The 17211-nt window shown below is 40.1% G+C and overlaps 1 protein-coding gene across 3 annotated transcripts in view; it reads left to right on the forward strand.

Annotated features, from left to right (window-relative positions):
- Positions 1-17211, forward strand: part of cacna2d2a (calcium channel, voltage-dependent, alpha 2/delta subunit 2a) — a 348071-nt gene that overhangs the window by 314645 nt on the left and 16215 nt on the right. For 2 of the 3 annotated variants that reach the window (XM_057845730.1, XM_057845732.1), the window contains 9 exons: positions 1818-1892; positions 3346-3420; positions 3497-3568; positions 3643-3714; positions 3799-3860; positions 8373-8449; positions 11486-11500; positions 14618-14678; positions 14922-15019. In XM_057845730.1, the coding sequence (XP_057701713.1) occupies positions 1818-1892; positions 3346-3420; positions 3497-3568; positions 3643-3714; positions 3799-3860; positions 8373-8449; positions 11486-11500; positions 14618-14678; positions 14922-15019 (607 nt within the window). The remainder of the gene's footprint in view (positions 1-1817; positions 1893-3345; positions 3421-3496; positions 3569-3642; positions 3715-3798; positions 3861-8372; positions 8450-11485; positions 11501-14617; positions 14679-14921; positions 15020-17211) is intronic. The other variant, XM_057845731.1, reaches the window with a different exon arrangement.

A 17211-nucleotide genomic window follows, 5' to 3' on the forward strand; every position in this document is an offset into this window, starting at 1 on the left:
AATGAATGGCTTCTGGTTTTTCAAATGTAAATAAACCAATCAATTGTCATAAAACAACAAAATTGAAATAACTGCATTAACCATCAAAGTGAAATCTAACTAACTTTAGTCTTGAAACAATTCTGAATAAGGAAAAACATTGCAATAAAATAATGCAAACTGGTTAAACTAGTAGCTGAGATCTGTCATGACAGAACATCGCTTCAATGATATCTGGCGCCATCTAGCGTCGTGAATGGGGAGAGTAGCTGTGATCTGTCATGACAGAACATCGCTTCAATGATATCTGGTGTCATCTAGTGTCGTGAATGGGTAAAATGTCTAGACCGCGAATATAAGACGACCCCCTCTTTTTCAATCTTATTTCAATGCAAAAAACACTGTCTTATATTCGGGCCAATACGGAACGGCGTTAGAGTATAACGGCGTTACTAACGGTGTTATTTTTGTCAGCACTGAGTAACCTAATTGTTTTCTTATCGTTGCTAGGCCGTTACAGTTACTGACGATGCGAAGGCGTGCATTACTACAATTTGGTTGAATGACGAGAGATATCTGAAAGACATGGAGAGAGCAGAGCTGGAGAGGGGGCGGGGGTGCCATTGGAAACGCGATGCTAGATGGCTCGGACTGTTAGCATAGTATTTGCGTTCTCGCTAGCATTAGCATTTAGCTTGGTGAGCGTCATCTTAAACTCTTGGGCAACTTTTTATACTTTGTGGCATTCAGTTGGGTACAATTAAGTGAAAATAATGAACTGCTTTGTTTAAACTGTTGACTGTTATCCAGTTCAGCGTGAATTATCACCATGTGGGCATTGCCCTTGTAGATGCTGCAATACAATATTAATTTGTTTTTTACTACCAAAAATAGTCACTTGCCCTAAACTTTTCTTGAATGGCATATGCATAATCCTAGTGTGATTTTTTTTTTTTTTTTTAAATCAAAACGAGAGAAAAAAATAGAAGAGGGAGCGATTCAGAGCCTCACCTGTATATTGAAAAATGTATCTATATATATTAGGGTGTGACGGTACACACAAGTCGCAGTTCAGTACGTACCTTGGTACGGGGGTCACTGTTTGGTGCGGTTCAGTACAACAGGAGAAACAAAAGGCTTTTTTCTCACAGCATTTGAAAATTAAAGATTATATACCATTACACTCTTATACGAAAATGTAAAAAGGGTGACCTATGATTTTGTGGAAAGGAAAAGACAGTTCAATTCAATCAGTTCATATGAGCATATACTTGATGTGAAAGACGTTACAGAATGGATCATGTAATAATGTGTAGAACATGAAAAATAACGTCAGTTACTTTGCCGATAACTAATTACTCTTACGGCGAGGTAACTGAGTTAATAACTCAATTACTTTTTGGGAGAAGTAATTTGTATTTGTAACTAATTCTTTAAAGTAAGATAACAACACTGATGATTAACCTCTAATAAGCCTTAGTTATCTCAGTCCTTGCTATTGACAGCGATAAATGCAAAGATGAGCTAAAATCAGCCACTACCTTTATAGCACCAATAGCTGTATCTGTTCATGCCAACAGTGCCCCCCTGAGGTGATAGCTGACTCTACAAACCACCTTCTGTTGTTACCATTATCGGTCAGACGGCACTTTTCACCCATCTTTCAGCATCCTTAAGCCCAGTATTTACTTTAAGCTTATCACCGGAGCGTAAAGCAGTGGAACAGATAGAAGTGATAAAAGCTAAAGTAGGTGCTAATCAGATGGTGGTCCATAGTGATAACTTGAAAGTGCTCCTTCAGGCTCAACGTAATACTTAGTGTGTTCTCCCCTATATAGAACCAGCTCATCCTCGGAGTCATGGGCGTGGACATCGCCATCAACGAGATCAAAAAGAAGACACCTACTTATAGAGTAAGCATGATGGACAACCAAACACTTCACATTAGTAACTAAAAGTTAGGGATAGGCCTATTGGCTTTTAAGGTTAATATGCATTTTATACCATACCATACCATCATCTACCGCTTGCTCCGATGTCGGGTCGCGGGGGCAGCAACTTTAGCAGGGAAGCCCAGACTTCCCTTTCCCCGGCCACTTCAACCAGCTCCTCCGGCGGGATCCCAAGGCGTTCCCAGGCCAACCGAGAGACATAGTCTCTCCAGCGTGTCCTCGGTCATCCCCGGGGCCTCCCGCCAGTGGGACATGCCCGGAACACCTCTCCGGGGAGGCGTCCAGGAAGCATCCGAACCAGATGCCTGAGCCACCTCAACTGGCTCCTCTCAATGCGGAGGAGTAGCGGCTCGACGCTGAGTCCCTCCGGGATGACCGAGCTTCTCACCCTATCTCTAGGGGAGACACCCTGCGGAGAAAACTCATTTCGGCCACTTGTATCCGGGATGTTGTTCTTTCTGTCACGACCCACAGCTCGTGACCATAGGTGAGGGTAGGGACGTAGATCGACTGGTAAATCGAGAGATACTTCAATCTCTACCTCAAAGTTCCCTCGAAGTAAAGAAAAGATCAAGATCCTCCAAGACTGGCCAGCCCAGTCACCAGACATGAGCATCATTGAGCCTGTCTGGGGTAAGATGAAAGAGGAAGCATGGAAGACGAAACCCAAGAATGTTGATGAACTCTGTGAGGCATGCAAGACTGCTTTCTTTGATGTTCCTGATGACTTCATCAATAAATTGTATGAATCCTTGCCGAAGCCCGTGGAAGTCATACAAAATATTAAATTTGGATTTCACTGCACCACTACTTAATTCGCTTATGTTATGTAACATATTTTTGTATTTAAAGTACATTTTTTGTTCAATTTCCACACTGCTTTCTGTAGGTGACAAAACTTTTGTCTTGCCAAAATTTGACCTTTATGTCTTCATTAAATGATAACTCTTTTTTTCAGTGAAACAAATATATTTTTGTACATTCAACATCATTTAGGAGGGTTTTAGATTTCATATGAGCCATTTCTGAAACCAATTAAATAATTAAAAGTCAGGTTATTAGCAATTGTTTCTACAAAATGGATAAGCGACCAGACTTTTGTCAGGGACTGTATATTTAGTTTGAAAACAATGTTTTTCTCTCAAACATATTTAGGATCATGATGTGTGTTGACAAAATTTAGCTGACAATGCCACAAAAAAGTTAGCGGTTTTGTCATCCCTTTTTTAAATCAAATCAATTTAGCACTAAATCCTGACCTTACCGAGAGAAACAGATACCATTTTGTGATTCAGCGGTGCAAAAATACCCTAAATCAGTTGCAGGAATCCAGACAACATTCAAAAAGTGAAAAATTGATGCCCAGTGTTATGAGTGATGTCCTCACATTTCTCAATTTTATGCTTCTGCTCAGCTCGGCGCCAATGGTTACACCTTTGCAACCGATCCGAACGGTTACGTGCTGCTACATCCCAACCTGCGACCGAAGGTGCGCATTGCCTATATAGAACTACTGAGGCTAGAATGCCTGGGGCTCTCATTTATAAGAGTCTGTTCTCGGTCAGATTATCAACTTCAGGGAGCCAGTCACGCTGGACTTTCTCGACGCAGAACTAGAGGACAACAACAAAGAGGAGGTAAATCTTAGCCCATCTTTTATATTGTTATTTCCAGTGTTTGCAACATGTCTTTCTGTCAATTCCCTGATCAGATCCGAAGACAAATGATCGATGGCAAATCCGGCCAGAGGAAAATCAAGACACTCATTAAGTCGGTTGATGAGGCAAGTTGTCAGAGCACCGATACTCGGTCAGAAATGTTTTTTTGCCAATTACGAGAAGACTGACGCTTTTGTTGCTATTCGCAGAGGTACATTGACGAAGCCATGCGAACGTATACATGGACGCCAGTGGAGGGCACGGACTACAGGTAGGCCCCACATCTACACTACTGTGACATGGGTCATTTATGTGCCAACTAGTCAACACACAGCATTACATGGAACCCACCCTTGAGGTAATTTGCAACAGTGGAAGACAAAAAAGACAGAATTTTATGATTTGATATTAAATACCGTTCGTACTTTGGATACAGTGGATGGCATTAACACAAGACCAGAGTTGTCAAACAACATTGTAGTTAATCTACTTTTCAACAAATAATTAATAGACAATTATTTTAATAGTCAATGAAATATTTAGACATTTTTGACCTAAATTGTCCAAAAAGAAATGATAAAAAGTTTTTTGTTGTTGTTTTTTTGTTTTGTTTTTAAATGGTAAATAGGATTTTTTTTTTTTTTTAATGGTAAATAGGAATGAGCATTCAACACTTGCTGGAGGATTTGGAGGGAAAGAGAGGCCAGACAGAGATGGTTTAGGCATGTCTAGAGGGAGATAGTGAGTATATTGGCAAAAGGATGCTGGATTTCCATATTTCAAGTAGGAGGTCTAGAGGACGACCAAAGAGGAGGTTTATGGATGTAGTTAAAGGGCAGCTGAAGAGCTTTTTTGGGTTTTGGTGTAATTAACTTCGGACGAGTTTGTCAAAACAACCATATTTTAACGCGTAACTGCGAGGATAATTTGCGTTTTTAGTTTTTTTTGCACTCAGTTAATAGTACCTTCCTAAACCTGGAAGTGTGACGTAAATTTCCCAACGCAACAGAAGACTAGCCACAGCAAGCATTGCAGCAGCAACGATAACAGTGATATTTCCACCAAAAGTAACCATTCAGGATCACTCTTTCGTGACGCGAAACGATGGCAAAGGCTCCCAGGAAAGATTATCTACAATTAATCCCTACATGTTTAAACCTGCGGCGTCAGATGACGACATTTACTCAGCACAGTACAGTTGGCAGCTCAACACTTCACGAAAGGAAGAGTGGTAGGCCAATGTCTAGCGTTGTGATTTATATCTGAACTTTCCTTTCCTCTGTCATTCTGTTATATAGTTATCAGTAATTGCAAAAACAAACAAGTAGTTGTATATAGATCTTGTAATAAATGTATCAAGTTGACATGAATAGACAACCTGTCAGCTGTTTTATGACAGGCAAGCAACAACAACAAAAAAACAGGTCGCGTTTAAGTAATAAACGTACCAAATTGCGAGTAAGGGTCTACTTACGTCTTTGAAAAACCAAGGTTGTCCTCCTAGGCTTTCAAAGCTGTTGTCGCTGAAATGTTGAAAACAAAGAGACGATCGAGGAGCCGGGGAGAGGTTCTATGTGTCCAAATGCGTGCAGAAGAAGTTTTTTCGGGCCACTCAGTCTCAAGCCTTCGTGTGAGCAATTCATCGCTACATATCAAGATGGCATGATAAATCTCGCGAGTAAAATCCAGAAAATGTTTGCAATATATGGCGAGTATAGCGTGGTGCAATACTTTCGTATTGGAGTGCTGGCGAGGTCTTCGGGAGTTGACTTCACCAGGTAGCGGCCGCCAACGAGGCGTGTCCCTTCTTGCTAAAGTGGTGCTATGAAAGTAAGTCTAAAACTACGTGGTCAATTCAAAAACATTTTGGCAATGTGAGTTTTGCATTCAATACAATTTAAAGTGCCTATAACAGCAAAAAGCATTTTCATATTTTCCTCGGTATTTTATTCTCCTGAATGAAATGGACCGCTTGGATGTGTGTGGAAGCGATCGCTATATTTATTTAGTTTTTTGAATCCCGTGCCATGAAAATGAGTGACTTCCGGCTCCAGTCTCGAGTTGAGAAAGAGGGTGCTGTGACGTGTACGGTAGAAGGAGTCGTCTTCACTGTCCAGCTGATTTTGCGGATTAATTCGTTTATTTTTCGCATCACGCCAGCCAAAAGGCTGCAGAAATATTTTTCTGCACCAGGGAGAGGCATGTGAGCCTTTTGGGGGTTTCAAAAGGTTCCCATTCACCGGTGGATATTGGCCAAAACAAGCCCTACTACTGTGGGACCATTGGACTTGCGAGGAAGTGAGTAATACGTAGGTAGCTTGCATTTTGTGGCTGACATGCTCCTTGTCGACTCGGCCGACGACACCGGCAGCTTGTCGCACATCCCCCGCCGGGAGAGCACTATACTCGGCTTGTTGCCCTCTTCATGTGCCCGGTGTTCTGTCAAATTTTCCACCCGATCAGAAATTACAACTTTGTGTTTAAAAATAGCTGCGAATAAAGTGATTACAAACTAAACGCTACAAACTTTCTTTAAATAAAGGACTACTTACGTTTGATCATGGATGGGCATGTAAAAAGCTCTCCTCATACACATTATCATGTTAGCTGCACAACAACTGCAGCCGCTCTCGTATGACTCTCGCTGCTTACGTCTTCGCGGGGTAGTAAAGCATTATTTTGCCATATTCGTGTTGACCATTTGGCAGCTACACGCTCCTCCGACGTCGGCCGGTTTGTTCGGCGGTCATTGTCCAGCTGCTTCCCCGGCGATCTCTCCTGTCCGTAGTAGCAGGGGAACGAGCTGTAACTTGCTCTCTGCCACGCGGGTTGCTGATCGGCGAAGACAATCGACAACCCTGCGGTAGTGTGACATGATCCGGGCTAGTTTTGTATGATTTTTCACTTCGAAAAGCAAAAAAAAGACTTTGAGACGTCACTCGGTTCAGGTTAGCATGTCGGCTAGCTGTCACACCTCTTGGTTTGTTTACATTCTCCGAAGCTGGAGGCAGGGAAATGTCAAAAGTCTGACTAACCACGGCGACATAATAATTGCCTGGTATACCAGACTCACCGCTGTTCCAGCGATTGAGTCTGGAGACCGTCCGGCGGATCAAATTCCGAGGGCGGCACAAGCCACAGCAAACAGACAGCGGAGTGGACCAATCAGCGACGGGCAGACGTAACGTTGTTAAAGCGACAATTAATTAGCGTGAGCGGAGAATGGAGAAGTTTATTCAACATGGCTAGCGCGAGCCATGTTGACTGTTGTCAATGACTTGTTTCGATGTGTTTTGGGTAATTTAAAACTGGTTTTACCGCGGATTGGAACATATTCTCGGCTCTACCGTTCGCCATCTGAGTTGTTGTAGACACGACTTTCGGCGCGCAAGAGTGACGTTACTCGTGTTCGTTAAGAACACGTCACGCAAATAAACAAATCTGATTGGACGATTGATTTTGTACCTCGCTCGAGACACCATTAATGGGGCGGGTCCCAGACTATTTCACAGTGTTTGAAAAATACAGGGGGAATAGTCTGGCTGTGCCATGCAAGCATAATATAGCGTTCGCGAGGTGCGACAGTAAAGGTGAAGTCGACAGTTCTGACCATTATGGAGTAATTTTGCCATGTCGTACTGAGTAAATGCATTTTTATTATTTCATATTCCATTTAGCACAAGATTTTTATTTGTCATGACCATACCATTTATTTAGCAATTGGGAAAAATACTTCAATAAAAACAATATTGGAGTAGAGAGACTGAAACAATGACATTTTGCGGCTCTCTTCGTCACATTTTCCTCGTTATGAATAATACCCCCTCAATGGGCTGCATTCTAAATCAGATGAAACCATTCTCCAGCTGACGTCATCCACCTGTTGCTAAAGCCCTATAATGGTAGGCGTGGCTAGACGACGGATTAAAACACTAATTTCTCGTCATCTGCGCTTTGCCAAATTGTTGTATATAGTCGAATCGTCTCAAAATATGATTCTAATTCACATAATAATGCTATTTAAGACTTTTTTTATCCTGTTGTACGCACTTCAACCGATTAAAACGCTAATGAAGTGTTCACCTGCCCTTTAAAAAGGCCATGAAGGTAGTAGGTGTGAGAGCAGAGGAGGCAGAAGTCAAGGTTAGATGGAGTCAACTGATTTGCTGTGGCAACCCCTGAAGGGAAAACCCATAAAGAAAAGGAGATTATTTAATTTTTTTAAAGAAATTTTTTAAAAAAACAGTTAACATTCTCTGACTCATGAATTGTATTTGAATTTTATTTCAGAGACAAACACGTAGTCAATGCACATTATTTAATTTCACGGGCCACAGAAAATGAATTTTGCTAGCCAAATCTGGCCTTGTGTTCTACACCTTTAGTCCAAACATCATATTAAACGTAACAAAGATAACCCACTTCACTCTAAAATATAGTTTCTGAGTAATTCACTGCCATTGACGGTGATAGGCGTGATAATGAGTTAACCGTATTTTAAATTTTCTAATAGGGTAACACTGAGTTAATTTTCTGCTTCATATAACACATACACAGGTGATTAGTGGACCTATTTGCGTTTAGTGTGTAAGAGAGTAGAATGCTAATTTTGCTATAGGCTATTTGAACTGCATTTTTAAAGTAGATGAAAAGAGTAGAATGCTAATTTTGCTATAGGCTATTTGAACTGCATTTTTAAAGTAGATGAAATGATAGTCAAATGTTTGAATACATTTATCAATACACTGTCTCTAATGTTTGTACATCTGCCTAACTATTTCAGTCTAGGGTTGGTACTGCCCACTTATAGTGAGAGCCATATCAAAGCCAATCTTAGTGACCAGATCCTGCAGGTGCAATGTAAGTAGTCGCTAACCACCAACAGCGGACCACCTTCTGTCTCTTTCTTCTTCTCTCTCTTCCCCCTTTCTCTCGTATGCGTCGGTCTTAATTCCAACATCATCTTAGAGAACGAGCGGCTCGCTTTTCTCTCCCTCCTCGTCTTCCTCCTCCTCCTTGATAGGCTGGATCCAATCTGAGTATTCCCCCCTCCCTCCTCCTTCCTTCTCCCGTCCCCATGCTGTGCTGTAAAAAGAAATTTTTAAAAAACGGTGATGTTTTTTCTTCGCTCCGGCTGAAGAAAAAAACAAACTGAAATAGTCAGAAAGGTGAAAGCTATGTGACACTGGTGAAAATAATGGTGACTTTGTACTATTATTTTTTTTTTTTATTATTATTTCTTTGCCAAATGCTCTCGCCTCTTCTCCACCGAGAAATGATTCTGAAGCGTATGTGTTCCAGTGTTGTTTGGGGGCGAATCTGTGAAAACACGCATGCTTTTCACCTCCTTATGATGTTTACTATGATTTTCTTTCCCTTCTGTCGTATGTGTGACTCTGTGTACTGCGTGTAAGCTTTGGAATCATTCAGCACATAAACTCCCACATGGCCCGTGGGCTGCTCATGTGTGGGAGTTTGGGTTTTTGTAGGTCCAAATGGGGACACATTGTTGTCTATTTCATTATTTCTTTGTTGTACTTCCTCTTGATTATTTTCCACAATAATTGTCTTATTTTTCCGTTTTTCTCATTTGCTCCAGCAAATAAGATGTTTGGTCTCTATTTCTTTTAAGCGGGGTACACGCATATAGATTTTTTAAAAGTAGTTTTATTGTATTAAAAAGTACTTTAAAAAACACATTTCTGGAGCTCCACTGAACAAGTGTTTTGTAGTACAAAGACATGACAACTAGATTTCCTATCATAAATTTTACAAATTTACAATTACAATTTTTAGCCCTGAACCTTTTTCGCCTAAAATCAGGGGTGAAAGTGGCTAGAATTTCTTGCCGGAACTTTCTGAACTGTAGGTCGCCACAGAGCTAGAATTTTTTTTCTGTTTTTTGTGTGTGTGTGTGGGGGGGGAACAAACCTCTGAAAGCCACTGAAATTTTCAGTGATTTGCAAAATAAAAGTTAAATAAAAATTGCAGTAAGCAAAAACCTCCATCTCCTATTTTTCCCCATATTTCCTAAATGCAAAACGTCAAGTTTAACTACTTCAGAATATTGGATGCACATTAAAATTGAAGCTAATGGAAACGTTACCTTTCGTGTTTTTTGTTTTGTTTTGTTTTTTATGTTGTTGTTGTTTTGTTTCTTTTTTATAATAAAGATATAAGTAACATACAGTACAGGCCAAAACTTTGGACACACCTCATTTAGTGCAACACAGATGAAGGTCCTAACTCCACTGATAAAGCAATAAATTCCACTAAACTCTGGAAAGGCATACCAGTGAAGTAAAAAACCATTGTAGGTGAATCCCTCTTAAAGCTCCTCAAGAGAATGGCAAGAGTAAAAAGAAAAAAGTAATCAAAGCAAAGGGAAGCTACTTTGAAGATACAAGAATATTATTCATTTTCATACGTGTTTTTAGTTATTTCACCTGTTTTTGCGAAGTACATAGTTCCACACATGTTCACTCATAGTTCTTTTACCTTCAGTGAAAATTTATGTTGACACTTGACAAGCCTAAATAAATCATGCATCGATAAAATAAATAGGACTCTTCAACTCCTTCCTTTCTCTTAAAGAAATAATCTTTTTTTGATTCTTTTTTTTCCTGATCCAGAAAACATGTGCATTTAAACCAATCAGAGCTAACTATCTCTGCTGATCACATGTCGGCATTGTGGTGTAAGGAGATAACTACACTACACAGCATGCAGTGTGATTACTCATTGAGTCACATGATGTTACGTTGAAGGAAGTTCAGTCTCTACTGTGAAACTGGCGCTATTTAAACCAAAAGTGTTTATTAAAGAAGTCAGCGTGATTACAAAGCCTCGTATACTTAAAACATTAAGATAGACAACACAAGTATGTCAGCCAATTGAACAGACACCTGAGTCCAAGGCAGTGAGTTGACTCGTCAGACTCTGTTAACTGCAGCAGCAGGGGTAGCTCCGTGCTGTCCATGGAATAAATAAATAATAAATAGCGGTAGAAACGGAAGACGTTACACAACCACTTTATTTTGCTTGTTCTGAACACTTGTATATGTAAATCTAACGTTGGTAGATTGTTTTTTTTTCTTGGAGATGAGATGCGTGTGTGGCAGACTGGCAGGTTTTTGTTTTGTTTTTTTACATAGGGTTTTGACTGTTGCCGTCATATATTCTGGATCAAAGCATCGTATGCCGGAACGGTGTTCCTGCTCCGAAACTCATGCCGGAACAAAGTTCCGGCCCGCTTTCACCCCTGCCTAAAAACTTGGTTGACAAATTAGCCTGGACATATGCCACACCACAGGACAATCGGTTAGGATAATCTTACAGAAACATCCAATAATCTGGACGTTTTCATTATACCACCTTTACTTTGACCACACGGGAGCGAAAAGTCTAAAATTTTGACCGATTGTCAATATGTGCATGCAAAGTAGCAGTAGAACAAGAAATTTTCTTAAAGCTGATAAGCGCCAAACTCTTCATCTTTTAAGTCGCTTCTTAAATGGCAAGGCATTGCGATTGTAAAAAATGTTTTCTTTGGACGTTTTCCAAGCAGATCAGGAAAAATAAAAATCACTCTTAAAATACCCCTACACCACAAGAAAATCGATCAAGATAATTTGAGACATCCAATAATTATCATTTATTGGTTATCATTACCGACTTTGATCGTAGATGTTAAATTCGCACCGATGTGTGTATCCCGCTTTTCTTGTCTCCTTTGAATTCAGTAGTTTCTTTTTTTTTTTTTTTCAAGGACACAATATTTTTATTCAAACAATAAATTGAATAAAATATTGTCTGTGACCCTTCCTCCACCCCAAAACCCCTTCCTACCCGACCCCCTGTTTCTTTTCTTGCTCCTTCTATGATGGATCCACACAGTGTCATACATCCATGGCAAGTATACTCCATCTTGGTCCATGTTCCCTGTACCTCGACTTCCTCCTCCTACTTCTTCTCCTGCCTACCGCTTCATCCTGAATCCCACCACCACTTCCTTCCCGACTCCATCCTAACCCCAGATTCCCTTGCCTGCCTGCCTCTGGCCCTGCCGGTCTTTTCCTCCAGGACCACCTTCTCCTACTTTTAACCTCACTCTGTCCGACATGATGATAAAAGCGCAGTACACCTCTGCTGCAGACACACACAAAAGGAATTGCGGATGTTCATGTTCCTTCCCTGGATGGCTTCTTTCCTCCTGTCTTTCAGCTCTTCTTTGCATCCTCTCTTCTCTTGCATATCTATTTATTACCGTCCCGCTAATCTGTTAATGTTCATTCTTACATCAAGGTTTAGGAATTAGCAATACAACAGCTAGATCATTTGTTGATCTCAATCATTTCTAGTCATAAGTCATTGTTACAGTAAGGGCTGGGCAATGGTTACTAATTTTTAATCGTGAACAATTAATTTAGATTAATAGCATTTTGTATAAAATTGAATTCCAAAGTAGTAATTGGCACACTTTTATTTTAAATACTGCTAATTTAGGAAAGTATAATCGATATTAAATTATTATCTACCGATGGTAGTAATGAACGTCCAATCTATTTTAAGTGGGAGGTGTTCACGTGCTACCAGCCCTTCCAGTTCAAAATGATTGGACGTACTAGCGATCATTCAGTGGGAGACAATGAGTTAATACGCAGTTAAAATGATTAACTCTGAGATTAATTGTGATTAATTACATTTTATATAATAATGAATTCAACTGTAGTACTCAGCATACTTTTATTTTAAAGCAACAATAGGTAACTTTTCAGTTTTGATTGATTTTAGCAACGCTGGTGGACAAAAGCGGTAGTGTTTTGCCTTAAGGAAAACTGCGTTTCCCATGAGGACAAGCACGCAGTGTCGAAAAATTCTGATCTCCCAGTCGCCTGCAGATGAATTAAATGACATTTCTGCTTCCAGCGGCTGCGTGCAGGATGAATAGTAATAAGCTAATGAATCCAAAAAAAACATAAGAAATGTTTGGTTTTGTACCGTATCAGCCCATTTGTAGTTTTTTTGTGTGGCAGGGTTCCTGCCACCCTCCTCCAAGTTAAGTTGTGCTTGTTAAAGCAATAGAGACCCCCTCAAGATACAAAAGAGGTGTCATTTAACTAGTTGTTAGGCGACACATCATCACAAATGTTATGAAAATACTTTATAAAGGTTGAAAAGTTACCTTGGGTTGTTTTAAATGTACAGCCATATTATTAAAAAATAATCTCTATCAAATAATTAGCGGCCATTGATGATGACAGATGTCCAATCCATTGAAATGGAAGGGCTAACAGTGAATGAAAGAATGTTCATTCGTTGTCATCCCTTCCAGTTCAAATATATTGGGCATCTACTGGTGACAATAAACCAATAATTCCGTGGGAGACAATGAGTTAAAACAAAATCAAAATAGTTTGCTGTGAGACTAATGGCGATTAATCGCATTCTGTATTATAATGAATTAAAAAATAGTATTTAACACACTATTATTTTAAAATGTACAGTCATATTAATGAAATATTAATATATATTAATATATATATATTAGTTCATGGACAGTTCTAATAATTGTGTAATAACTGTGTTAATTAATATGTGAGTTAACTCGCCCAGCTTTATTTATTAAATACACGGCACTATCTGATAAGGTCCATTACCAAGTAGGTAAGGTTATTACAGTGTGAAAGGCCTCGAGAAATTGTTAGATTTTGTGGACCTTGAAATATCTGAAAACTAGTGTATCTTGGTGAATATATGGCCACCAGCTATGCATGCCACCGTTAAAAAAAAGGAGCGCTTTTCACCCTTCCCAAGATGATAATAGATATCCATTTGTCTGCTGTGAATTTAAATGGGTTGATCACCAGAAGACGTCCAATTCATTAGAAGTGAGAGGGTAGCAGCAAATGAACAAACCTTCAATGAGTGTATTCACTTAATGTAAAAATATTTATAGATTTTTTTTTTTTTATTGCTCATGTCAAAATAAGCGCGGGCACCACTAATACTACAATTGACGGTCAAATAACAAGTTTGAGACTTCTGTCCTGTATGAGTGTAATGAAAATATATAAGAAGAAAAAAAATCGTCAAAAGTCGTGCATGAAAGGGTTCATCCTAGTAATAATGTGTGTCACGTATTAGGGAAGTAATTAGTATACCAAAATGAAAAGTCGAAAGAAATTATGTGGTCTGCATTTTTATGTGGATCAAGACTGACAGTGTCGTTACAAAGTTTAGAAACACGTACTGTGACATAGGGCCAAGCTTTGTCCAGCTCCACTTCAGGTCCCCCTCAGGTATCAGCTCAGTGCAGCTGATCTCCTGTCTTGTCCCTTTCTACAATCCTGTCTCCATCAGCTTGTCCCCCTCACCTCCTGTGCCACACCCTTTACTCTCCCCTCAGACGGCCAGACGCATGGTTCAAAGCTTCCTAAGCAAACCTAGACCTTGGATGGTGCACGGCATTGTGGGCGGAGACTACCTGGGCACCTCATTGGTAGATCGAAACCTCCAGTGAGACAATGAGATTGAATTGTTTGACTTTAGTCAGTGTTGCCCCTCTACATGCCCTTCACAATGCAATGCATCTCCTGTGATTATGCGTCTCCTTGAGCCCCCTGCCCTGGCAATCTGAGGGGCGACCACCTCCATCAGGACCCTTGCAACAGTTGGCCACGTTGATACCTACCTGACCTTTTTTTTTATACAGTGTGGGTCTGAGAAGTCGCTTCCTGATGCCACGCCAAGTCACTTCTCAGACGTCCCAAACTTGATGGATTGATCCCTCAGTGACAAATCAATATTTGAAAGAAAAAAAACAAAACATAAATCAAAGATCATCCCTTAAGGTCAGGTTGTATTTGAAGTGTCATATTGGCTAACGCTAGTGTTTCCCATGATTCCTCAACGCTGTGCTACGGTAAAAGTCCCATTGTGTCCACCCCTCCCCAACAGCTGCAAGTCCCCCAATTCCCCGGCCCCCGTAACCCCCTTCCCGGGTAATCTTCCCCCTTTCTGTTGCAGATTTTGAGTCACTGCTGCCAAACAGTTTTGAATCTGAAGGACATATATTCATTGCTCCCAGGTAGCCTTGTATGGAACGCTCCTTGTTGTCATGATTATGCCACACCTCATCCAGGAGTGCTTTTATTCGTTGTGTGTTTGTGTGTGTGTGTCACATTGTGCCGTTTTCATTATCAGAGTTCACCGTCGGTGTACCCAAGTACAATCCTCCGTGCATGCTGCCTATGCTGTAATGCTGCATGATTTGTCTTAGGACTAACACGTCAAGCAGGTGTAAGCAGTCTTGAATTTTTCTGCTCCTCAGGGAATACTGCAACGATCTGGAGTTGTCGAGCAACAACACCGAATTCTTGCTCAACTTCATTGCCCTCATGGAGAAAGTGACCCCCGACTCCAAGCAATGTTAGTTTGATTCCACTTATTATTTCAGTATCAAATTGGTATTTCTCACCTGAAAAATTTGCTTAAGTGTACATTGAAAACATGAATTAACCCTGTCAGTGCATAGTTATTCAAAACTTGACACTTAACAGGGATCGACTATATAAATGGCCCAACTATCAGGGACACCAGAATGCTCCAACCACTGGATATACTGTGTCGATTAAAAAAAAAAAAAAAAATCTTATTTCTGATGTTCCGTGTTTTGACAACGTTACGCCACCCCGATCAAAGACATGCAGCCAGCCATTAACCTCCATGGAGTGTAAACACACCTTGCTCACTCCCGCGTGAATGCGCGTAACCTGATTACTGCTGCTGATTGACTGTCAGTTTCTCAGTACCCACCTAACGTTATACTACAAGATGACATGTTTCTGAAACCCCCAGCACCTGGCCAAGCACCGGGGGGAAAAAAGACCACTCAAGAAAGAGAAAGTCACCAGAGGAGTTTAGGAAAGCGAAATCCAATATGAAAAGAAAAGGGAGAGAAAGTTTCAGCACCAGTGAGCACCGGCGAGACCGCTGGAATTGGCTCGGCTACGATGAGACAAAAAGCGAGATTTATTGTGAGGTGTGCAGATCAATGCCCACATATGCAGACAATTAAATTAGAGAAAACCTGACAAGTATGAAACCTATGGTATGAAAATAACATGATAATTCATCCACATGACAAGGAAGAACATAATAATCGTCAGAACGACGGTCTAGATTGAAAACCGTTAGCCATAATTGCCATAGTCATCCTTAATTGTTGCCACAAAAACTGAGTTGGGGGAGACTTTCAGAGGTTGGTAAGGTTTAGACATGTCCGCCCAGGCACAGGGCTCCCCCACTGGCCCGCCTCCCCCGAGAGCGCCCAAGAAAATTTTTTTAGGGCTGTCAAATTTATCACGTTAACGGGCAGTAATTAATTTTTTAAATTAATCGCGTTAAAATATTTAACGCAATTAACACATGCGCGGCACGACCTACTCACGCATTGCCGCAAACAACCTATAATGCCGCTGTTTTACTTATACAGTGGGGAGAACAAGTATTTGACACACTGCCAATGGGTTTTCCCATTGGCAGTGTATCAAATACTTGTCCTCCCCACTGTATACAGAGGTAAGAGGCAGCTTTAAGTGAGTGAAGTAGATACAAGCAGTCATTTGAGCCGTGCCATGCTATTATTTGGTAAAAGCTTTAAGATCTCTCCCACAACAACTAGAAATATTGTGGGAAGCGACGTGGGGAAGAATGACAGGAGTTGATCTTTTTCTTAACACCCTGTTCCCAGCGCAGAGAAGATATATATAATTTGCTGCCACCACACACAGTCATGGTTGCACCACTTATCATCATGCATTTGGACAGAACAGTTAAGTCACTACAGTATCATTTACTGAAAGCTCAACAAATAAACTAGATGGCAATATTTAGTCACAATATACAAACTCACATTTATCCTTTAAGAATTACAAGTCTTTCTATCCGTGGATCCCTCTCACAGAAAGAATGTTAATAATGTTAATACCATCTTGTGGATTTATTGTTATAATAAACAAATACAGTAATGTACTGTATGTTGAATGTATATATCCGTCTTGTCATATCTTTCCATTCCAAAAATAATTTACAGAAAAATATGGCATATTTTAGAGATGGTTTGAAATGCGATTAGTTATGATTAATTGATTTTTAAACTGTGATTAACTTGATTAAAAAATTTAATAGTTTGACAGCCGTAGTTATTTTGTTTGTGTTTGTTTCCCGATAACATTAAAACATGTGTAAGTGGACAGTGAAGTCGATTTGGGTTTATTTATGTATACTGGAGTGATTATGGATTCTGAATAGGATTATTTGCACTAGATTCCTGTTTTTGCAGTTTTGCTGCACTTTTCATTAAATCTATCCTTTGAAAAAATGTTATTAAAGTTATTCAAGCAAATTGTGCTTTTTTGTGATTATTGGGATCAATAACTGACACATTGACCTGAGCCAGTGGTTTTGATAGCAAGGCCAGTGAAGCATTCCTTTATTGTGTACCCCTGCTTAAGAGCATTTAACAATCAAGTAACTCTCAAGTTGATTTGCTTTTTTTTTTCCATAGTATTCAACTATTTGCATGTTATTCACAAGCATGGCAGTAAACGTCTAATTTA

Source organism: Corythoichthys intestinalis, chromosome 9, assembly GCF_030265065.1.
Source record: "Corythoichthys intestinalis isolate RoL2023-P3 chromosome 9, ASM3026506v1, whole genome shotgun sequence".
NCBI lineage: Eukaryota > Metazoa > Chordata > Actinopteri > Syngnathiformes > Syngnathidae > Corythoichthys > Corythoichthys intestinalis.